This window comes from Saccostrea echinata, unplaced genomic scaffold (genome assembly GCF_033153115.1).
Source record: "Saccostrea echinata isolate AGI-Se365-2 ecotype Australia unplaced genomic scaffold, CSIRO_AGI_Sech_v1 ptg000054l, whole genome shotgun sequence".
NCBI lineage: Eukaryota > Metazoa > Mollusca > Bivalvia > Ostreida > Ostreidae > Saccostrea > Saccostrea echinata.
In genome coordinates, this window is record NW_026889803.1 from 52,580,787 (window position 1) to 52,606,698 (window position 25,912).

Here is a 25,912-nt window from a genome sequence, read left to right on the forward strand (position 1 = left end):
TAATTTTCTTGCTGTGCGCTATCACCAACCATTGTTGCAATGCCAGAGTCTCGCATTGGTCAATGTACCAGGGGTATTAATTTGTAGCAACTGGTGTAGATTGCTTTTCTATCTCAAAGCGCAATCGCCAACAGCTCTTTTCAAGAAAAGATATTTCCTCATTGAGCATTTCTTCCATCGCGCTCATAATTTACAAAGCAATAATAACATAAAACTTTAACCAATTCAAAATATCTATTACTTTTATTATTTGCCGAATCCCTCCTCTGCCAAAATATCTATGTAACGTTTCCGGGTTCGTTTATGGGATGTAGCTGTTCTATCTAAACAATTGAATCAAGTAAAAAATTAAAGATCTCAATCATAGATTTGAATCAGCAATATTTACAATATCTCTACCGTTTCTCTTTAGCGCACGCGCCTTCCAAGACTTGAAGCGCATTAACTTTTGACCTTCAGCCAAAACTGTTTCTTAAAGTTCACTGATACTCTCATAAGATAACACTTAATGACATGTCTATTATTCTTTTAGAAAATGTCTTTTTTGTCCAATTTCGCCCGCAACCCATGATACAATTGTTTGTATTTTACTTATAAAATACTTTTCTTTTGGAAAATCATATGAGTTAAAGCAACATTTTGAGTGAACAGAGGGTTTGTGAACCTTAATACAGTATATATAATAATTATTCACTACCTAAGTGCCTATTTCAGGCACGTAAGACTTTATTCAGGTATCACTTACAGTATTTATCACGTCTAATTCTTCTATTCTAAACTGTCTTATAACATCAGCCGTCAGTACCAAACACTAATCAACCCGACTGTCTAAGTATATATGTACTCTTATTGTCACATGACCTACTGAGAACCGAAGGGAACAATGCAAAGAAACAGGAATTCATCACAATGCAACTAATGAGAATCGGAGGGATACTTTGATATAGATTACAACTTCACATCAGTATCATTTATCATTCCTGTTGTTGAGGAAAAAAATCAACCATTTTTTCCCCCTATTTATTCCCATGTAAAACTTTCATCCCCTACTGAGGCCCTACCCTTACCCCAGGGTCAAAGATCTACACAAAATCAGCAAGCTTTGAAACAGTTTTATCTTCTCTGGCCCAGAGGTTCTCGAGATTTTTAAATGACCCCTGTAATTTGTTTGCCTTTTCTTCCCCTTTGAAAGGGGGTGGACCCTTCATCTGAATTTTACTACATTTAAATTTCCTTCACTCAAGCATATTTGGGTAAAGTTTGATTGACATTGGATCATTGCTTTTGGAGAAGAAGACAAAAATATAAATGATAATGAGTTAATGACAATTGACAAATTCCACACAGAAAAGCTTACGTGACCTAAAAAAACGAAGAAGAAAAACAAAACAAAAACAAAAAAACAAACAAACAAAGCAAAAACAAACAAACATGGTGTATACTGCAAAATCTATTTATACTCAGGATGAAAATTTTCTTGTAATGTCAACAAATTTACACTGTAACATAACACTGGCAAAAAGAAAAAAAAAATCAGTTTGCTTTGTTAAGTGCACCATAAATACTGATATTTATTCACAGGTTATGTTGATAGGAATCTGAGCATAGGTACATAGGTATAAGAAAGAAAAGAATCTTGAAATAAAATATTTAATCGATTCTTCTATCTATTTCATTAATATCACATTTAATTTCACTACATATGCACTATATGCAATAACATTAATTTTGTAAGATTTAAAAATACAATCAGTATTACTTAGACTGAAATATAATTACATGTATCAAAACAACTCTTTTAAATAGTGTAAAAATAACATGCATTATAGCACTGTAAAATCACATGTTTGTGGGGGCAAATTTTTTGTGGTTTGAGGAAAAAATATGGGTTTATGAGGATTTGATTTCATGGATGAAGAATTGTTGAGTTGTAAAATATGTGAAAAATTGCATTTCTTGGTGGACATTAATTCATTGGTCTCTTCAATACTAATACTATATGCTATACTGTGAAAACAGAATCACTTAAAAGAAAATGATTGTACAATAGACAGTGCTAGGAAATGACAGTATAGTTTGGAGCATAACTAAAAATATATAATTAAATATAATTTTTTAATCAGAACTGGACATTATATTTAATTATACATCTATAAGTTTATTACAAACAAAAAAATATCACAACCCCCCACCCCCTTAAAAATCATCATGTATAAATACGTTTTGAAATTTTAAAACCACCCCATTACGGTCCAGGGTAATGGAGAAAATTTAATTTAAGAGGGCTGGGTGGTTGTGGCCATTTTCAGACTATATTGATCTCCTTTAGAAGAAGAGCTCCATATAAAGATATACAAAAATGATCAAATTTTAAAACTAAAATGTATGAAATTTTTATTTGCCAAATGATAGTTGACAGCTTAAGATATCATATCTAAAAAATTAAGTTATATCTGATGGTTAATTTGTTGACCCCCCAGCCTCCTTAAGCTATATAAATAGGCTGTTTGTCTTTTTTCTTTTTCAGACCAGGATGCTCTAGCAAAGAGAAGTTTCCAAACATCTCAACCTGTAATAGTTTCATTATTTCAAATACTTAATCCTTGGTAGGGAATTCAGCCCTGAATTTGATACATGCACCTGTGTATGTGCTAATGTGCTGAATGCATGAGGTTGAAATTGACTCGAGGTTCCCAAGAGACCAAACATGTAAACGTTTACAAACAACAAACCAAATTACATGTGCAATAGACAAGCTTTGATTAGAAAATCTTACTGGTGCATTTAAAATAGGCTTAATATGACACTAAGAGTGACCATCCAGCAAAGTTTCACTTCTTGTATAACAGTGTCACTTTTTCACTTTTTGTATAACAGTGTCAAGTGTCAAATATATATACACTGTATATATATAAACTTTTGCCTTTGCATACAAAAAATAATATGCTAATTAATGCAAGCTCTGTGCATATTCAAATTGATGCAACTTTCCTAGAGAACGTAATTTTTTAACATAAATTAAAATTGAGCATTGTTATGTATACAGGTAGTTTTAAGGTAAAATAAAAAAAAACTTTGAACAACAAATCAAATAAAATACAACAGAAGAGGTAAATTATAAAACAAATTACAAATACGTGGCATATTTTAGATGAATGAAATAAAAAATATAACAGGGGACTTAAATGATTTTTCCCTATAACTTGCAGCAGGTTAAGCAGGGACTTGCAATAGTAATTCACTTTAATTGTGTGCATATCTGTACTTTATAGAAACACATAATGCCAAAATGAAATTTCAACACATTTTCTGTCAATTTGAATAGTAAAGCTTTTATTCCCTTATTTGAATCCTTCAGTAAAAAAATTCCTGAATCATGCTAATGTTTTACAGATCATGATGAAAAGTTTTTAATTTTTTTTTTAATTATCAAACATTTTTACTTTTTAATAACTGAATTTAAGCATTGACAAATATCAGATCAGACCATTTTTTTGGAATTAAAAGATGAAAAGGTTAAACTATTGAGTACCTAAATATTTTTTTTTACTAATGGGACTACTGAATTGAGCAATTATGTGTATACATGTATCTCTAAATTAATAAATCAGAGAATAAAACCCTTTTTATAAAATTACACAGATGTGACTTTTTTTCCCTCAAGAGTTCAAAGTACACATCATAATCAGCATTTAAAAGTGCTTATTTTAGATATATCTTTCATAATTCTAAATATATGACATGTATTATCATTTATATTCATACTATTAAACATAATTAGATATTGATCTTTGGCACTGTTTATGACCTTCTTTACTGAAGAAGAAGAACTAAGTTTAAAATACATAAAATCAAACCTAAAAACATTTTTTATAACTCTCTCTCTTGTTTTCATTGGCTCATAATCTAAAGTATTACATCATTTGACAAGATTACTTTATTTTGAGAACTTTTAGACCATTCTAACATTGATGTTTGACTTTGAAGCTGGCCTTAGAGGCATTGGGATTGGTAAAGTCTTCAGTGTCTGGTTCTAGAACTTCTACAAGGTAGTGAATTTTCTTACTTCTTGTCCAGCTAAATGTATTATCAAATCGAAGAATATCTGCAAAACAAAAATGAAAAACAAACTAAGCAATCAGTCAGCAACCAAAAGGGGTCACCTATAAATCAAGCAGCAACTCTTTATAAGTAGATGCTCTGGTCTACAGTCACCATTTGTTGCACACAATTTTCTTGTCTTTCTTTCAAAACTGTACACTCAAATTGTTATAAAGTCATACTTTTCCCTTGTGATCACATCTTTGCCAAAATGTCTAGTGTATCTTAACATGAAACTTGAAATTGGTAGTTATGATAGATTACTAAGTAATTTCAAGGTCAATAATCAAGGCCTTGGTCAATTCCAATGACAGGGCTGAAAAACACACATTTTATTAAGATAATGATATGATGTTTTCAGCTCCTCCATTGAAATTGACCTAGACAACAGGCCCATTGACCTAGAATTGCTCTTCTGATCAATTGCACAATACTGTCATTGTGACATACTAATGGGTCAACATATCCCTAGGCCAAATGGCATATCAATTAACAGGGTTTGATGATCCAAGACTTCTTAATTATTATTCAAGCTAAAAGGATCTGTCAATAAATAATAACTAAACTTAAAATGTACGTAGGTCACCCTGCTTTTGGGTTGACACATCCCTAAGCCCCAAAGTGCATCAACTTTCTACATTTGGTGACCTTATATCATAACTGTTTAGAATGTAAATACAGGTAGGTTAAAAATTTCAAAATTCAGAAAGTAGGTCACAGTGACCTACTTCGACATCAACCTATTGTAATGCCACAAAATGCATCAACTGAGAAAGTCTGGTGATTCTAATAATACTATCGGTAATATCCAAGATATCTAGCTAAAATGTTGTGAAAACGAATTCAATAGCTACTGAAGTTAAGTAACTGTGACCTACTTTTTGTTGACAAACCCCAAAGTTTTCAGTTACATCAACTGACAAGATACCCTTGGTTTCAAGGTATTGAAGACACTCATCTTAAACAATTTGAAAATGAATTCAGAAAGTATATCACTGTGACCTACTTCGACATCAACCCATTGTAATGCCACAAAATGCATCAACTGAGAAAGTTTGGTGATTCTAATAATTTTATCGGTAATATCCAAGATATCTAGCTAAAATGTTGTGAAAAAGAATTCAATAGCTAATACTTGGCCACCATATTCTGAGGACCTGCAATCCATAAACTATTTAGATTTAACTTCTAAGTGTTAAAGTTAAAAAAAAAAGACAACAAATAAGGACCAAATTCAAACAAGCAGGTCACTGTGACCTGTACAATGAGAGTTTCAATTGCCCAAACTGAGATTTTACTTGCCACTGGTAATTGGACAACCATTAATATTTTATCCCTGCCCAGGGGCCATGAATTTCATAATTTTGAAAGAGGCACCCTTACTCATCAAAACCATGCACTTAGTTTAGATCTGCTTAATACCCAGGAACATGTTGAAAGAATTAGAGCATTTTCACTGTATGATCAATAGAGCCCTGCACTATCTCCAGAATCCCTGACCCAGGGCCCATGAATTTCATAATTTTGGAAGAAGCACTCTTGCTCATCATAACTTTGGATTAAATTTGTCTGCCTAATACCAAGGGGCAGAAAAGATAGGACCATGAAATTCACCATTTTTGTTCCCCTTCACCCATAGTTGCTAAAAGCCAAAATTGGTTGAAATTTGTTCAGTTGTACACAATGATAGACAACAACAGGTCACCAGGTGACCTAAAAGTTCAATAAGGTTACTATGCTCTACTTCTTAGTTGATACCCTGAGGCCCATAGATGCATCAACTGGCAAGGTTTGATGATTCTAATCCTCTTAGTGTCCAAAATATTTAGCTGAAAGGTTTTGAAAATAAACAGCTGAAATTCTTAAAGTACAATATGTCTAACATGTAAGAGTACTTACATAATCCTACATCTGTACCAGATATTTACACATTCCTTCTTCTGCACAGGATAGTTTCTGTTAAGGTAACTTACAAAATCCTACATCTGTACCAGATATTTACACATTCCTTCTTCTGCACAGGATAGTTTCTGATAAGGGTACTTACACATTCCTACATCTGTACCGATATTTACACATTCCTACTTCTGTTTAGGATAGTTTCTGTTAAGGGTACGTACAATGTACACAATCCTACATCTGTACAGGATGTTTACATTTTCCTACTTCTGTACAGGATACTTACACATTCCTACATCTGTACAGGTAACACTTCCATCCTCTGGCACCAGGTGAGAATTGACTCTCTGACTGGGGAGAACCTCCTCCATCTCATTGGCTTTCTGTCTCTCATCTTTTGTACGCCGATACACACCAAATCCAATGTCAAATCCTTGGGTGGAAAACTGCCATCTACAGATCAAGTATATAATTTTTTTCTATTATCCCAGTAGTTGCATGTCCAAACTTTGCTTACTTTTGTTTTGGAAATGAAATTTTTATTTCTTGACCAGAGAAATGCTCATGTTTGTTATTCAATTATGTGCAGCGTTATTTCTTTGTTGCATGCAAAATACACTGCCACACATTTGACTGTTGTGAATCCAATAATCTTCTTCTAAAGAATACATGTAAACTGAATGCTGTCAACACAATTACCATGCATGGAATACATCAATACAGGATTGTTATTTTCACACTGTATGTATAGCATGTACTTTAACATATTGATGAAAACTTGGTTTTGTACACTAGCTTGCAATTTAATTTGTTTGTTAGAAGGTAAATGGCATTGGAAGTCTTCATTTCTACTAAACCTAATTTGTGCTGTAACCTAGTAAGAAAAAATACTTAATTTGTAAATTTGTACTTTTTTATGCCAATAAAAAAGGTAGAGTACATACATCAATACAATTAAGTGCAGCTACTCATAAACCTCTAGGCTTAAATAATTGTCAATAAAGTTTTGAAAACACAGTGCTAATACATGTATTTGTTGGCCAAAAATTCCTTCTTCAATATATATATTTATATATGCCATTATTTTAGTGAGTCTTTATATAATACCTAATGGCACTGTTTTTGACAGGAACTTCACACTCAACTTGTAGGGAGGAACCACGCCCCACAGTCACACACACCGCATTATCTATTTCTGCTGAAAGCATCTGTTGTTTGTGGTAAGACTTTGGTACATCACCACCTTGTCCAATCTGAAAAAATAATAAGTTTTAATTTGAGTGTGAAATTGAATTTTTTTTATTTATGAGCTATAAGTAAGTATATGTATAACTGAAATTTGTTCATCTGTCAGTGCATGAAATGGTAAATCCTCATTTCTGAGAAAAAATAAGATAGTTAGTTTAAAGGACAAACTAAACTTCATACATGAAGTATAATTTTATAATACCCCATCAAGTTATTGAAACACATATGTAAAATGGTTTGAAGAAGTTTTAGGCTTTAAAAACTATAAAGAGATTTATGAAAATGCCCTATACAATAGTCTCATAGTACTTTAAATTTTTAAACATTAAAATGTACTGTTTCAATCATATTTACATGTACATCAATACATTTTGAACACATCACATTCACTGCAAAGTAATATACAGTTAAACTTTGTTATTTCACACATTCAAATATATCTCGAATAACATGGATATCTTTGAGTCTGTTGGAAGTCAGAACTACTTTTTCTTTATGTATTTTAACCCCAGAATCTCAAAATTATTGGATATCTCAAAGTTTTTCTTAGGCTAGCCTCATTCCCCATCAAGTTCGAGAAATTGAGGTTTGACTGTAGTGTACATTACAAAGTCATCAGCAAGGAATACATGTAAACAATCAGACAGAAGAGTAATATTAAATGGAAAGATGTTGCACTATTGTAATTTTTGCTAAAATCAACTAGAAAGTTGCAAAATAGGAAACCTTATCTTAAACAGCTCACAGCAATGAATGTTATATCTATATCTATAGATGTATCAAATTCTCATACTTATATTAAATATTCCATAAAATACATTATCTATAGTTATAAAAGTTCATCATACAGACCTTCATTTAGCATTTAAAAAGCAAAGGTCACTTGAAAGATCCAAGGAAGACTGATTAAAAGTACATATTTCTAAATGTATCAACCATTAAGTTTGCTTGAGGAAGGGTTGTTTATTTTTTGTTGGAAGTTTTCTTAGTCAAGCAATTTGAAAGCAGAGAAGTGAATGATTCAGTTTAATGCTTACTCATGATCACTGAATTTCAAAGAAAATGAATTGGAGAATGGGTTTGTATTGAAGAAAAGGGGGAGGGGGAGGGTTTTTCTTATTTATCACCTTGACTTGTGGACGAGGAGATGGAGGATTGTTTTGAAAAACAAGTGACTTTCACTCTTTTAGTTTGAGATAAGTCATGATCTACAGTAATTTACAGTTGTCAGACACAGGAGAGACACCAACTTCGGAATGTAAACAATGTTATGTAACAAGCTCAAATTTCCTACATGGATAGCAAAGATATAATCAATCAATGATTATACATTTTGATTTAAATAACCCTTTAGCCAATTTTGGAGCCAGATGGGTTTGCTTGGCAGTGTAAACAGTTATGAACAGTATGAACCAGTTTAACCTTGTCACCCTGAGCCTTATATGTCAAACTTGTTCTGAAAGAAGCAGTCAATATTTAATTATTAAACACCATGTAAAGGGAGAAATGCAGGGTTTCAATTGTGTACCATAGGGGTTTCAACTCTGAAGCAGGGTTTTGTCATACAAGGCAAGTATGACTGGGAAAAAACATCTTTGCTTATAGTTTTGATACAAATCAATATGCACAACAGTTGTAAGAATGTCAGAGCTTCCAAAATATTGCAATAATCTGTTTGAGAGCTGTTTTTTGTTTTAACAGATTTTGCAAACACTTGTGAAATTAGAAAGCATAAAAGGTCGACAAATTTCCTGAGTCAGTGAAACTGCATGTTTAGAAGTGTTTGTACAATCTGTTTTGTTTTTAAACAGATTGCACTTATATGGAAATAAGACATTCTTATAACCTATGGCATATTGATTTGTCCCAAAACTTTATGAGCAAAGATTTTTTTCATGATCAAACTTGCTCATATGACAAAATTCTGCTAAGAGTTGAAACTCCCCTATAATACATAACCAGAACTACACATGTGTCCCTTACATGGTGTTATTATGAATGGGAAAATTGATTGCAAAAAAGCTGAATATATATATATCGATGATATATAATTGATGTTTTCATATTTTCTTTTTAATCCTATGAGAAAAATAACATTCATTCATCTTGAACTTACAAACTATTAATATTCTACTCTATAACATAATAAGGGATGCTTTTTATTTCTGTTTAGAATTTGGCCATTTATACAGTTACTAAACTGACTAACTATATTTCAAAAGTCACATGTTTGGTTATCAATGGGTAATAAAGTATATTTTCCTCCAAAGTTTGCATATATGATTGCATGTGCAATAAATAGCATGATGATTTAATATGAAAGGTTAAACAAGAGGCCCATGGGCCACATCGCTCACCTGAGCACATTGGATAGGTGAAAGCACAAATCAGTTCAGTATTGAAAAGATTACTGGGGAGGGGGGAGGCTTGAATTTTAAACTACCTGATGATGCTTCCATGTCAATATAACAAATGGCTTTGTTGTACTTGAGAAGATTAAAAAAAAATTTTCCCATATATTCCTTTGTAGAAATTTGATCCCCCATTGTGGCTTCTCCCTATCCCAGGGGTCATCATTTGAACAAACTTGAATCTAAACTACCTGAGGATGCTTCCATATCAATATGACTAAACATAGCTTTTCTGTTCTTAAAAAGAAATATTTTTTCTGTATGTTCTTATGTAAAACTCTGATCCCCCATTGGGCCCCACCCTACCCCCGGGGGTCATCATTTGAACAAAACTGAATTTACACTTCCTAAGGTTGCTTCCATATCAAAATGACAAATCATGGCTTTGCAGTTCTTTTTCAGAAGATATTTTCCTGTATACTTCTATTTAAAACTTTGATCCTCCATTGTGGCCCCACCCTACCCCCGGGGGGTCATCATTTGAACAAACTTGAATCTACACTACCTGAGGATGCTTCCATATCAACATGACTCATCATGGCTTTGCTGTTCTTGAGAAGAAGATTTTTAAAGATTTTTCCTATATATTTCGATGTAAAACTTTGATCCTCCATTGTGGCCCCACCCTACCCCCGGGGGTCATGATTTGAAACTTGAATCTACACTACCTGAGGATGCTTCCATATAAACATGACTCATCATGGCTTTGCTGTTCTTGAGAAGAAGATTTTTAAAGGTTTTTCCTATATATTTCGATGTAAAACTTTGATCCTCCATTGTGGCCACACCCTACCCCCCGGGTCATGATTTGAACAAACTTGAATCTACACTACCTGAGGATGCTTCCATATAAATATGACTCATCATGGCTTTGCTGTTCTTGAGAAGAAGATTTTTAAAGGTTTTTCCTATATATTTCTATGTAAAACTTGGATCCTCCATTGTGACCCCGCCCTACCCCCAGGGGTCATGATTTGAACAAACTTGAATTTACACCACCTGAGGATGCTTCCATTTAAATATGACTCATCATGGCTTTGCTGTTCTTTAGAAGAAGATTTTTAAAGATTTTTCTTATATATTTCTATGTAAAACTTTGATCCTCCATTGTGGCCCCACCCTACCCAGAGGGTCATCATTTGAACAAACTTGAAACTACACTACCTGAGGATGCTTCCATATAAATATGACTCATCATGGCTTTGCTGTTCTTGAGATGATTTTTAAAGGTTTTTCCTATATATTTCTATGTAAAACTTTGATCCCCCATTGTGGCCCCGCCCTACCCCCCGGGGTCATGATTTGAACAAACTTGAATCTACACTACCTGAGGATGCTTCCATATAAATATGACTCATCATGGCTTTGCTGTTCTTGAGAAGAAGATTTTTGAAGGTTTTTCCTATATATTTTTATGTAAAACTTTGATCCTCCATTGTGGCCCCGCCCTACCCCCGGGGGTCATGATTTGAACAAACTTGAATCTACACTACCTGAGGATGCTTCCACATGAGTTTCATCTTTCCTGGCCCTGTGGTTCTTGAGAAGAAGATTTTTAAATTATACTATTAATTTTTCACTAATTCTTTATTGTCTCCCCTTGAAAGAGGGCATGGCCCTTCATTTGAACAAACTTGAATCTCCTTCACCCAAGGATACTTTGTGGCAAGTTTGGTTGAAATTGGCCCAGTGGTTCTTGAGAAGAAGTCAAAAATGTTAAAAGTTTACAGACAGACAGACGGACAGACAGACGGACGCCGGACAAAAAGTGATCAGAAAAGCTCACTTGAGCCTTCGGCTCAGGTGAGCTAAAAAAAAAAACTAAGAACAGTTTGTTTATGGCACAGTTTCCCATACCTGTGATTTGCATGTAGGGTCCCCATCTGGATCTGTGTGTTTACCTCCATAACAAACTGGGAGCTCTTCTGGAGAGATGTATCGATATAAAGTGTCACGATAATTAGCTGTAAAATTAAAACATTCATGGAGACTGAGTAAAATCCTTAAATAGGAATACCTTGGAATAAAAAATATATAAGTACAGTTGAACTTTGGTATCTCGAACACACATATCTCGAATACCATAGATATGTTGAAGTGATTTAGAAGTCCCAACAACTTATTCTTCAAGTATTTTACCCTGATATCTTGAATACTAGGATATCTCAAAGTTTTTTCTCTGTCCCATCAAGTTTGAGATAAAGAGGTTTGACCGTACATTGTATATATATGAATTGCAATTTGTAAAACTACAGCTTGGCATGTTTGTTGCTTGTTACCTTTTACAAAGTTCGTGACTTTCAACATGACCATATCCTTAAGAAAAGTTAACTATACCCTTTTTCAATCTATAGCAAGTAGGAATTTAAATTTAGCATCTGTACTGCATGTCATATAAAATATTACAGCTTCTGACATGGTGATAAAAACTGCATGACCTAGCTAGCTACATTTGTATTTTTGATTGATGTAGATTTGTTGTTAAAAGTGATATAAGTTTAATTAAGAGTCACATAGTGGATTAATTGTGAGGACATAATTATAAACATCAGCACTATATAATAAGTTAGTGTTTATGAAAGAATTCTGATTTCTAATGTAAAACCAGTACAGTAAAACTCACTCAGTATGAACATGGAATTATGGATTATAGTGAAGTTTTTTTGCAACCCCCAGAGAAATTCTTAACAATTCCTTGTAAAATTTTTGGGATATAACGAACTTGGATATAGCGAATTTATGGTTAAAGCGAACTAATTCTGTGTCCCCTACAAATTCAAAAATAACAAAATTTACATATTTTATAGCAAATTTTCAAAGATCTCAATTTTTAAAATATTGAACTGACATTTATTTTGTAAGAATTTACATTTGAAACTCAATTCATCCGGAAACTTTTGAACTCCAAGGTAAATGTTGTATTTTATACTTCCTAAATACATTTAGTAGTCGAATGAAAAAAAAGCTATCTTTCAAATTCCTTATGTATACTTTAAGGATTTTTTTTTTACTGTATCTGTATTAGAGTGCTATTTGTTTCAATTTGAGGTATCATATCTAAAACATAACACATAGATCAATTGATAAATATTCCTTACAGAAAAAATGTCAAAATATGCATATTTAATAGAGGATTACTAAAAACCAATCCTGCTTGTGTTCATTATAGTTTAACTGAGTTTTACTGTAGTTAATTGGGAATGAATCTGCTCCAAAAACTTCAACTATTCAATATTCCTGAAAATGCAGGTCAGATCCAGGATTCAAATCAAGTTCTAGTGCATGCATCCCAATGGGGATGCATCATGCATGCAAGTTCGTCACAATTGGGATTTGGGTTTATTGAGAATGGACTTGCTCCAGATCTCCTGGTCAATAATTTGAATAAGGTAGGTCAGATCCAACATCTGAAACATGTCTAGTAGTATGCATCCTTAGATGCATCATAAATGCAAGTTTGGTCACCATAGGGAATACAGTTATTTGGGAATGAACTTGTTCCTAAAACGTTAACCTTGTCCCTCATCTAGAAAATGTAATGGTGGGTCCAGCTTCCAAAGCAAGTCTGGTAGTGTGCATCCTTAGATGCATCAACTATGCATGTTTGTTCAGCTTTAGGCTTATAGTAACTTGGGAAGTGACTTGCTCAAAAAATTTTAACCTGGTCAGTCATCCAAGAAATGTAGGTCTGATAGAGCATCCGAAGCACGTCTGGTAGTGTTCATCCCTAGATGCTTCAACTGTTTAAGTTTGGTCACCACAGTATTTATAGTTTCTTGAGAATGGACTTGCTCCAGAAAGTTTAATCTGGTCACTCATTCAGGAATGTTAAGTCAGACAATGCATCCAAAGCATGTCTGGTTATGTGCATCTCAAGATGCATCATCCTTCCAACATTGGTCAACATAGTGCTAATAGTTACTTGCAAATGGACTTGCTTCAAAACCTTTAACCTGGTAATTATCTGGAAAATGTAGGTCAGATCCAGTCTCTGGAGCAAGTCTGAAAGTGTGCAACCCTAGATGTATCATCCATAAAAGTTTGCTCACCCTAGGGCATCTTATATCATCCATACGAAGTTGAGATGAGCTTATGTTATAATCCCGGAGTCGGCATTGACATCCTCGTTAAAGTTTTAGGAGCAAGTCCATTCCCAAGTAATGATAAGCCCTACCTGGACCAAACTTGCACGGATGGTGCATCTGGGGATGGACACTACCAAACTTGCTTCAGATGCTGGATCTGACTTATGTTTTACAGATGAGTGAGCACATTTAAGTTTTTGGAGTAGGTCCATTCCAAAGTAATTATAAGCCTGGATCAAACTTGCATCAATGATCCATCTTGGGATGGACAATGAAAGACTTGCTTCAGATGCTGTATCTAATCTACAATTCCAGATGATTGAGCAGGTTCAAGTCTTTCGAGCAGTGCTATTCCCAAGTAACAGTAAACCCTACCTGGACCAAACTTGCATAGGTGATGGATCTAGGGATGGGATCCACCAGGCTTGCTTTGGATGCTGTATCTGACCAACATTTTCTTGATGAGTGAGCAGCTTCAAGTTTTTGGAGCAAGTCCCTCACCAAGTAACTATAAGCTCTACCTACACCAACTTGATAGGATGAGGCATCTAGGGATGGAAAGTATTAGACATGCTTCAAAGCTGGATCTAACCTACATTTTCCAGATAAGTGCCCAAGTTCAACTTTTTAAGCAGATCCATTCCCAAGGAACTAAAAGTCCTACCTTGACCATACTCACAGGGATGATGCGTCTAGGTATGTTCAGTATCCCATATACTTTGGATGTTGGATCTGACCTACATTTTTCCGATGATTGACTATTAACCCTACCTGGACCAAACTCATATGGATGATGCATCTAGGGATGGAAAGTATTAGACATGCTTCATAGCTTCATAGCTGGATCTGACCTATATTTTCTAGATGAGTGACCAATTTAAAATTTTTTAGAGCAGATCCATTCAAACTATAAGCCCTACCTAGATCAATCTTGCAAGGATGATGTATCAAGAGATGTTCACTACCAGACTTGGTCAGGATGCTGGATCTTGCCTATATTTTTGGATGAGTGAACAGGTTAGTCTTTGGAGCCGGTCCATTCCCAAGTAACTATAAGCCTTACTTTTACCAAACTTGCAGGGATGATTCATCTAGGAATGTACACTACTAGATCTGCAAAGGATGCTGAATCTGATACACATTTTCAGACAAGTGACTATAAGCCCTACTTGGACCAATCTTAGATGATGAATGGATGATGCATCTAGGGATGAACAGTATTAGACTTGCTTCTGATGCTTGAACTGACCTAAATTTTCCAGATATGAGACCAAGTTAAAATTTTTAGAGTGGACCGCTTCCAAGTAATTATAAGCTCTACCTTGACCAAACTTGCTTGGATGATGCATCTAGAAATACACACTACCAGGCTTTATTTGAATGCTGGACCTCTCTTACATTTTCCAGATGAGTGACCAGGGTTAAAGTTTTAGGTGTAGCTCTATGAGGCCTGTGATGAATCAATTGCATGGATGATGCATCTAGGGATGGACACTACCAAACTTACTTTGGATGCTGGATCTAACCTACAATTGCCATATGAGTTAAGTTTCTGGAGCAGGTACATTCCCAAGTAACTAGGTCCTACTCAAACCAAACCTGTATGGATATTGCTATTGGGATGCACATTTGCTTTACTTTTAAATAGCATTCATTGAGATGAGCTTCATAATCTTTGATTACCTATGCTAGTTATTTGGGAATTGAGTTGCACAAAAGGTTTAACCTGGTCATTCATCCAGAAAATGTAGGTCAGATCCAACATCAAAGTCAAGTCTGACAGTGCACATCTTTACATGCTTATAGCTGATAGGGCTTATAGCTCTTGAGAATGGACTTGCTAACTTTAATCGGGACACCTAAACCAATGCCAGGAGTATAACATAAGCTTACCTTGACTATGTTGAAGTGAGCTAAAAATTAAGTCTTAAAACAAGCAAAACTCCCTTTCACTTAACTTCACTGCAGCTTCTATTTAATTTTTTATGTTTCTGTTAAAAGTGGTATGTGCTCATTGCTTCACTTTAATTTTAATTTTAAAAATTAACCAGTAACACATTCTTACTTCCTAGAATGATTGTCTTCTTGGCTGTTGCCTCTGATAGAAAAGGTTTCACAATGTTGTAGGCTATAGGAAAAAATCTGGGGGCTGGAAGTACATAAGATTATACTCCTTCAGTGATATTTTTTTTATTTTAACAAATCTATATGAGCAAAATAAATTGGTTTTACTAATACATATAATTCACAATTATTTAGAATTCTTGTTGAAAACTCTGATTTTAAGGCATCATATTAATTCTGGTTTCTAATCTACCACTCTAAAGCTGACTTAAATCATGACAATATTTTGAATCTGACAAACTTACATGTACTCTTACAAAATACACTTGCATATTGATTTTTGAATCTTAAAATTGTCATGACAATTCAAAATCCAATCATTAAACAATTGTTATCCTTCACAACCACAACAATTAAAAAAGTATCCAGAAATCTTCAAACAAACAATGTCTAGGATTTTTTCTACTTTATTACAGGGTTCGACATTAACGATAGTCCGTTACTCTCAGACTGATACATTTTTTATTCGGACTAATAAAATCTGTGGCTAATTAGTCCGAAGGGACTTATAAAAATTTCTGGGAAAAAAATCAATAAATTACCGATGTTCGATAACTTTCACTGGAAAACCCCGCATGTATTTTTAGCCTTCTAGCTTCTTGGCGGGAAGTTAGGTAATTCCGAGTCAATTCGGCGCTTCATTTGAGGACTGATTGGTATGAAATTAAACATTTTAGCGATCATGATTTAGTATGACACATAAAGAAAGATGATGTCATTTATAGAGAAAAACAAACGAAATCGGGAATATGATCATAGTTCCTGATCGTGAGATTTCAACGAATCTTGCGATCTCCCTTGCAGAGTTGTCGTTCCTTTCTCTCTCAGACACCTCTGTGATGGGCTCACGTCAAGATTTTAGACATAACGTAAAAAACATGACATTCAAAGGATTATTTCAAATTAAACTAATAGTTCTAGATAAACTTAGTAAATAAGTACCTTAAAAGAGAAACTTTAGTGCAGGCATTTAATTATAATGAATTTAAACAAAAGCACTATTTCTCGTGCTTATCATTGTGATATATGCGACCCAACGACAGAGGTGAATGTATGAGCCGATGGTAGAGAGTGCGAATCTTGGAATAAAACATTTCACATAAATGCTTTGTTTATTTCAAAAATGTATAAAAAGTACATTGCAATGTTCATTTTTAAATTAACCATTACAAAACACGGATTTTTTTTTGACAGACTCATAAAATCGCGTGAGGACTAGTAAAAGTAAAAAGGCACTAGTCCGGCGAGACTAAAGTTTAAAATATTAGTGTCGATATCTGTATTACATTTACCAAAAATGACTCTCATTTGACCTTCATAAATAAAATCAAAATATTCCTTTATTTTATTTCAATTTCCAAGAAATCAAAAGCCAAGTTTCTCTTTAAAAATTTAATATTGCTATAATACCACTATATTGTTCCAACAATTACATGTAAGATAGCCCTATTTTTTATAAGTTCTAAATTAATTCTTTCAATTCAATTCAATGTGCAATTTTGAATTGTCTCTTACCATTTATGACTATGGCATATTTTAAAGTTTCTGGATAATGATCTTCAAACATCGTTAACATTTCACAGTATGCATCAACACCTGAAACAAACAAAATGATGTACCAGTATGCCTTCTTTTAAAATTAAGACCCATTGACCTTTATATACTCTTAAAATTAAATACAATGTATTATTTAGAGTGGATGCCCTCATTCCATCAAAATTAAGTTCTTACATGTAATTATACTAATGTTTGATAACTAAAGCATTTCTATAAAAAAAAAATGACTTTTGAATCAATGGAGTCTGTTTGATCTTTATTACTGATGGCTATATATTTTACATGCCAATATGATACATTTATAAATCATCATCATTTCCAAGCATCATAAGCACTACACTACTTACAAATTACAGATCCCCTTGACTCTTAATTTCCTCCTATCCAGTTTTCCTTCAGGCTTTTGGGGGTGAATTATTCAAAAGGGAAGTAACTTATAACAATTTAGCCTTGATGTTATTGAGAAAATTTTCCCTCTACATTCCTACAAAATTTTGGCCTCGTATTGTGGCCCAACTCTACTTCCTGGGACTATAATTTGTCAGATTTGAACAAAATTTAATTTCTACCTGAGGATGCTTCCTCACCAATATCATACCCCCAGGGGTCATGATTTCAAAATCTTAAATCAGCACTTCCTAAAAATGCTATATACGGTAATTCATCATGACCCTGCTGTTCTTGAGGAGAGGACTTTTAAAGATACTGTAAACCAACTATTATTCGTGTCATCTTTTATTCGCGATTCATCATTTTGAAATGAATCTGCGACGATTAATTTTCGTGACTGAGGAAGTATTCTATTTAAATACAAAGCAAAATATATGGTTCGTGGCTATTAATATTCGCAATATTAAGTAAGTCGCGAAACTCGCGAATAATTCTCGCACGCGAATAAAAGTTGGTTTACAGTACTTTCCCTACGTACAGGTATTCCTATATAATCTTAAATCCCTTATTATGGCCTCACCTTACCCAATTCAGATATGATTTGAACATATATGATTCTGCACTGAAGTCATATAGTTTTATGTTTTCTTGCCCTGTGGTCTTTAAGAAGATTTTTAAAGTTGCCAGCAAAATTTCACAAATTTTTATTTATATCCCCTTAAAAGACAGTGAGGTTCTTCATTTGAAAAAAACTTGAGTCCCCTTTACTCAAGAATGATTTGTGGCAAGCTTGCTTAAAATTGGCCCAGTGTCTGGAGGAGAAGTGGAAAATGTGAAAAGTTTACAGCTAGACAGACAGACACCAGAAACTTTTTGATTAGATAAGTTTACTTGAGCCTTTAGCTCAAGTGACCTAACAAACAAGAGTTTATTCCTTAACACTACTTAATACGAGGGGTGATCAAAAAGTTCACGAACTAACTGAATTGCTTCCAAAAAAGAACTAAAATTAGGTTTCAGTGTTCATATTTTTTTAAAGTAGTCCTCTCCGATTTTAATGCACATCTGCCACTGTTCTGCCAATGTGCAAATCACGTGATCCATGCTCCGTAGCGTTCTGTTCACAGAAGCTAAAAGATTTTTCCGAGTCTTATATTTCTTTCCATGAAAGTTATTTTTTATAACAAGAACAGTCAATTTGTCGGAAATGGCTAAATCTCGGCAATAGGATGGGTGGATAAGGATATCCTTTCCCAGAATGAGCATGCCCAGTGGTGACCATCAAAAATCAAGTCCTCTGTCTTGGGAGTGTCATTTATTCAATGTGGATAAAGCATGGGCACCTTCTTTTTATCATTATACCCGCACTTTCTAAAGAAAGTTCGGGTATATTGTTGTTACTCATGTCTGTCCGTCCGTCCGTCTGTCACACTCTTATATCTCAAACTCCTCTTACATTTTACACAGTAGCCTAATCATCTTTTGGGAGATGTTTGGTGGTGTCATGTAGATGTGCAGTAAAGTTTCGGAATTTTCATTTTCACCCTGGGGGTCAAATGGGGGTCGAAAAATGACGTTTTTTATGCAAAAAGCCCCTGGTTCCCTGAACTCCTCTTACATTTTACACAGTAGCCTAATCATCTTTTGGGAGATGGTTGGTGGTACGTGTCCTGTAGATGTGCAGTAAGGTTTTGGAATTTTCATTTTCACCCTGGGGGTCAAATGGGGGTCGAAAAATGACGTTTTTTATGCAAAAAGCCCCTGGTTCCCTGAACTCCTCTTACATTTTACACAGTAGCCTAATCATCTTTTGGGAGATGGTTAGTGGTGTCCTGTAGATGTGCAGTAAGGTTTCGGAATTTTCATTTTCACCCTGGGGGTCAAATGGGGGTCGAAAAATGACGTTTTTTATGCAAAAAGCCCCTGGTTCCCTGAACTCCTCTTACATTTTACACAGTAGCCTAATCATCTTTTGGGAGATGGTTAGTGGTGTCCTGTAGATGTGCAGTAAGGTTTTGGAATTTTCATTTTCACCCTGGGGGTCAAATGGGGGTCGAAAAATGACGTTTTTTTGTGCAAAAAGCCCCTGGTTCCCTGAACTCCTCTTACATTTTACACAGTAGCCTAATCATCTTTTGGGAGATGGTTGGTGGTGTCATGTAGATGTGCAGTAAGGTTTCGCAATTTTCATTTTCACCCTAGGGGTCAAATGGGGGTCGAAAAATGACGTTTTTATGCAAAAAGCTCCTGGTTCCCTGAACTCCTCTTACATTTTACACAGTAGCCTAATCATCTTTTGGGGGATGGTTAGTGGTGTCCTGCAGATGTGCAGTAAGGTTTCGGAATTTTCATTTTCACGATGGGGTCAAATAGGGGTCGAAAAATAACGTTTTTTATGCAAAAAGCCCCTGGTTCCCTGAACTCCTCTTACATTTCACAGTAGCCTAATCATCTTTTGGGAGATGGTTGGTGGTGTCCTATAGATGTGCAGTAAGGTTTTGGAATTCTTATTTTCCCCCTGGGGTCAAATGGGGGTCAAATTTTTTTTTAAAAATATTTAACATGTTTAAACATCCTGGTTCCCAGAACTTCCCTTATATTTTATGCACTAGCCTTAAATCATGATCATTTGGAAGATGATTGATTTTGTCCTGTGGATGTGTAAAATGGTTTTAAAATTTGCATTTCCATGTGGATAGCAAATAGGGGCAGGAAAAAAATGGCCCCTCCCTAACCCATGGGGTCATGATTTGTACAGACTTGAATCTACACTTCTTGGGAATGTTTCCATATTAATCATGCTTTTGTTGTTCTTAAAAAGAAGAATTTTGAAGATTTTTTTTCCTTTTAAATCTCTATAAAACTTTGATCCCTTATTGTGGCCTGACCCTATCCTCGGAGGTCATGATTTGAAAACTAGAAATATGTCCATAGGACATAAATGCCCCCCGAATGTATATTACTAATGCAACATGAAAATTTGTATGAGTGTATGAAGTTTGATGAGAATATCTTGAACAGTTTCTTTAAAATTGAAACTAAAATCTAAAAAAAAAAATGGATATAGATGATAAATTCTCACAAAATTATGTATAAGTGCATGCTTACATAAAAATATCTTAGATTGTTTCTTTAAAACTAAGCAAAATACAAATTAAAGAGAAGGGAGGTCAAGGTCACAGGAAAGTGCAAGGTGAAAAGTTTTTGATGCAGTTGAATAGCTCTCACTAATACATATCAGCATATTAGGTTTGATAAAAATATCTTGAATGATTTATTTAAAACTGAGCTTAACACTTATTTGAGAAAAGAGAGGTCAAGGTCAAAGGACAGGTTGAGGTCAAAATGCTGATGCAGTTGAAAAGCTTACATCAGTATGTATCAGCATATGACGTTTTATTGAAGTCGGACATGACAAACACTATATGCCTCGGCCATATTCATGGCAGGGCATAAAAAACTTTAATCTACACTATATGAAGATGTTTCCATATCAAAATGACTAACAAGCAAATTCAAAGAATTGTGGTCCCCTGCTTTCCGTGTCCTAGTGGATGGGATGCCATTATTTATGCCATATTGTTTCAAATATGCAGGCCTTATCATATGTCATTCAAAAGTAATCACCAAAGTTAAAATTTTTGAAAATTCGGTAAAACATCAAGGTCAAGGGGTAAAAAAATTATAGCATGATCGGAAACATATTGTTACAGGTAATGTACATGTCAAATATAAAAGTCCTATCTCTTCTCAATCAAAAGTTATAAGGAAATATAACATTTTTGAAAAGTAGGTTAAACTTCAAGGTCAATGTCACAGAGTCAAAAGTCATGATATATTTAGAAAGGTCTTGTCACAGGTAATATACATGTATAATATGAATGCCCTATCTTTTCTCGTTCAAAATGATCATTTAAAATAATGTTAAATTTTTTGAAAAGTAGGTCAAACTTCAAGGTCAAGGTCATGGGTTCAAAAATCATTGTATGTTTAGAAAGTTCTTGTAAGTAATGTACATGTGAAATATGAAAGCCCTATCTCTTATTATTCAGAAGTTATGACCAAGGTTAAATTTATTGTGACAGACGGACAGACTGACAAACGGACAGACTGACAGACAAATGAGATTTAATGTCCCCATGGTCCCTTTTGTGAAAATGGACGACAATAATGCCCTTGCTGTTCATGAGAAGAAGATTTATGATGGAAAAAATCCCCTGCATTTTTCTATGTAAATCATTGGATCCCCATATGTGGCCCCACCCTACCCCAGTGGGTCATAATTTTAACAAATTTGAAGCTACACTAAGTCTATGTAAAGAAAGTTTCAACTTTTTGGGCCCAGTCAGTGGTTCTTGATAAGACTTTTTTAAAATGATACCACCAAATTTTCACTAATTCTTGATTATCCCCCCTTGAAAGAGGGTGTGACCCTTCACTTGAACAAACTGAATCCCCTTTACCCGAAAATGCTTTGTGGCAGGGTTGGTTGAAATTGGCCCAGCGGTTCTAGTGAAGAAGACAAAAATGTGAAAAGTTTACAGGCTGACAGATGGATGACAAACAAAATGTGATCAGAAAACCAGAAAAACTCAAGTGAGCTAAAAACTGATGATCACAAGTACTTGGAAAGAGTTACAGTATTTGAAAAGCAGTTTTTTTTCATGCATTGTTTTCAGAAGCTGAAAAGGTATGACTTGTATCCATGTTGAAAAAACTTCACATTTCAGAAAACAGTATGATTAAAAATAGTTAATCAAGGTGCTTTGAGTAGCAAAATAAGCTAAACTGGTATAGCTAATTCAACCACAGAGCTTAGTGAATTTTAAAATGCACAACCTTTTCAACTCTTAATCATTCTTAAAATATTTATATCATCATTTCTGATTCAAGGGAGAACTAGAGATATGATCAGAAGTATATCCGTTGACTAATAAACATGTACATGTATATTGTGCTTTTTAAGTCATAATGTTTGTTTGTTGTTAAATGTCCCTCTTGGGAATTTTTCACTCATACGGAGACACCACCACTTAAAAATAATGAAGACGTGCAAGTCGGATTTGAGGTTAACATTCATTTTAGGAATTTTCAACAAATAAGACGTAAAGAGATAACTCCTTCCCCTTGCCCCTTCCCCTTCCCAGACCCCTGTTTGTTCATGTATGCAAACTAGTCTAATACTTTGGTTTGACATAAAAAAAATGTGAATATATACAAATAGTTTAATGGTCCATCTCTTTGAATGATTTTCATTCCTAATTCTAGGAGGGTACATGGGTATACCCAAATTCATGAATGAAATATATGTCAAGTAATCTTATCATTGATGCACTTTTATTTAATTTGATGTAGTCATATTATGAACATAATTCCAGTTCATTAAGAGAGGGGGGATGACCTCCAGGGGTTCATAACCTTAAACCATTAGATGTACATAACATAATACACAAGAAACAAAATTATGTATAGTCAAATGGAAAAGTTTTCTACTATTTAGGAATCACATGATCACTTGTCATTTCAGGGACAGGGAGCGGCTAGGGAGATTGGACCCCCCCCCCCCCCCCTGGAGTTATTTAAATAGGACTATATACTGATTTACAGAAGCAAATAAAAAATGACTTTGGATATGCCCTCCCCCTTTAAAAACATGGACCCCACCATCATTGTTTTTATTTTGTTTGTTTGTTTTTTTTTTGTTTTTTTGCTCCTCAGGAAATTCTGGGCTGGAATTTTTTGGACCGAGGAGTGGAACCCCCCCCCCCTCCCCCCGGAAAAAAATTCCCGGATCTGTGCCTGTAACTGAATGTAATGTCGACAACGGGAGATAACTCTTCAGAATGTGAAATTCGTCTATTGTGGCATCTGATGATCCACTCTCTACCATCGGCTCATACATTCGGTAGAGAGAAACGAACGACAACTCTGCGTAGGAGATTGCCGATGATCTTTGATCCTTTTTAAACTTTAACCTAACCATTTGCATTTCGGTTTATTTTACCCCAATCTATACTTAAACTTGTACTTACCGACTGTCATAGGTCCTGTCAACTTCATGAAATATAATCCAATTAAAACACAAAATGAATTAATTTCCACTGATATACATGTAACACTGCACCATGTCACATGGCATGTGCAATCTAAAAATGATAATGGTAAAACTAGTACTAGTACTGGTAGGGTGACGCAAGCCCAATGTGATGTAGAAATTTTCAAAAAGATGTTCACATACATGTACAGTACAAGAACAAATTTTAAATTATCATAACAAACGATGTTTTAACATAACTTTGCCATCTAGGCCTATTTCCAAAAACTGGCAAATTGTGTGTGTGTGTTGGGGGGGGGGGGGGGGGGAGGTGACAAAATTGATTGGGTATGGCTTTTAAAGGAGGTTTTTGCCTAATCAAATACTAAAAAAAGTTTGCACATTTTGATAAATTCATCAAAAACGCTTTGTACTAAAATAATATTATTTGTTGTTGAGAAAATAAATTTTAAAAGTTCCAATTAAAAATGGGCCAACAATTTATACCCCCCCCCCCCTTTTATCAAAACCTAATTTACATCATTAATTAAATTCTGTTATTTCAGACTGGTAATGAATTAAGTATATGAAATGCGTATAAGAGGTTCATGGGTCACATGGTCACCTGAGCATTTTATGTTCGATTTGACGAATACATGTACTGTGTAAATTATAGAATTATTTGGACTTTTTCCTTGGTAAGCCCAATATGAAGGAGTGTGCATTTAGAGGCAAACACCTTAGTGTGGGTATTACTGTCTCATGACAGCATCTAGTATTTAATATGTTTTTAGTCTAAAGTAAACAATATTTTAGGGATTTAATAATTATATTATTGTTAAGATATTCAACTATTTTTCTAACTGTAACTAGGCGATCTTTCATAACAAATTGCTCAACTAAGGACACATCTCTTCCCCAGCTTGCTTTCACTGGGCAAAAGAACAAACATCATATCTAACCATCTCCCTTCCTTCACTAAAAACAAAAAATCCAATTAATGACTGAACTTCTGGCAAGCCTTTTAAGACAAAAGGCTTGCCAGAAGTTCAATCATAAACCTTGTACAAATTATTATATGTTACTGCAAAGGAATTTCCAAAATAAACGAAAAACTTTACAGCCATTCGTTGCTCGAATACAACTAAGTCAACCATTTTTTGTCACAAGTCATCTACATAGACATCATTTTCACACTGTGACATCACAAACATGGAGCAAAACATCACATACCATCTGCTATTTATAGAACATTTGTATGACTATATTTGTGCCATATTTCAATCTGATCTGAATTTTGGTTTTGTAAATATAGAGATAGTTTGGGAACTTTTTGATCACCCCTCATAAATCATTAAATTTACTAATAAAGATGAAACAATAATATTTGTTACCAGGTTTGTACAAGTGTTTCATCCCAAGCTTTGCAAGGTCATACAGGATAACTAGAGAGTCTATTCTCTTCCCTCTCTGTAAATATAGTAAATTATAAATGTTTTCATTATTAATCTTTTTCTCACTACATAAACTATAGTAAATGAATATTTTGCCCTTAAATACTAGTTTTAGAGTACTTTATTGAATGACTGAAAAAAAAATATCTAACACTGATGTGAGCAATAGTGACAATATGGTACCCCATATTCAATTGTTGTTTCAAGTGAAAAACACTAGGAATTTACCTCTGCACTGAATTCTGGAAATGTCTTGTTGTGAAGCTTTTCAAGGAGCTGAACTTTGGCTCTGATAACATCAGCTTTTTTTGCTGACTTTAACATTCCTATTTACATTGAGAAAATGAAATCAAAGAGATATAAAGCAAGCTGAAAAAACTGAGTTTTATCCCAGCTTTCACTGAACAACTTGGAAATATCGGTATATTCTTTGGTAAGATACATGTATGATACCTGAACAACTTATCAATAAGTGAAGAGCGAGAAGAAAGATCCATTTTTAACAAGATTGACTTTTCTCCATTATGCTCTAATTATCTTTTTCCAAGGTTATTTCATCCTGAAAGCAACTTTCTAAATAGTAAGAATCACACTAAACTTTTATAATGC

General features: G+C 34.3%; 1 protein-coding gene across 2 annotated transcripts in view; it reads right to left on the reverse strand.

The window, feature by feature from the left end:
* Positions 1–1,435: 1,435 nt before the first annotated feature.
* Positions 1,436–25,912, reverse strand: part of LOC133172426 (SEC14-like protein 2) — a 29,538-nt gene continuing 5,061 nt past the window's right edge. The window contains exons 5-12 of one of the 2 annotated variants that reach the window (XM_061307307.1): positions 25,532–25,629; positions 25,244–25,319; positions 17,384–17,464; positions 15,810–15,893; positions 11,517–11,623; positions 7,108–7,253; positions 6,287–6,453; positions 1,436–4,105 (exon numbers count right to left, since the gene is read on the reverse strand). In XM_061307307.1, the coding sequence (XP_061163291.1) occupies positions 3,963–4,105; positions 6,287–6,453; positions 7,108–7,253; positions 11,517–11,623; positions 15,810–15,893; positions 17,384–17,464; positions 25,244–25,319; positions 25,532–25,629 (902 nt within the window). In that variant the 3' untranslated portion in view covers positions 1,436–3,962. The remainder of the gene's footprint in view (positions 4,106–6,286; positions 6,454–7,107; positions 7,254–11,516; positions 11,624–15,809; positions 15,894–17,383; positions 17,465–25,243; positions 25,320–25,531; positions 25,630–25,912) is intronic. The other variant, XM_061307308.1, reaches the window with a different exon arrangement.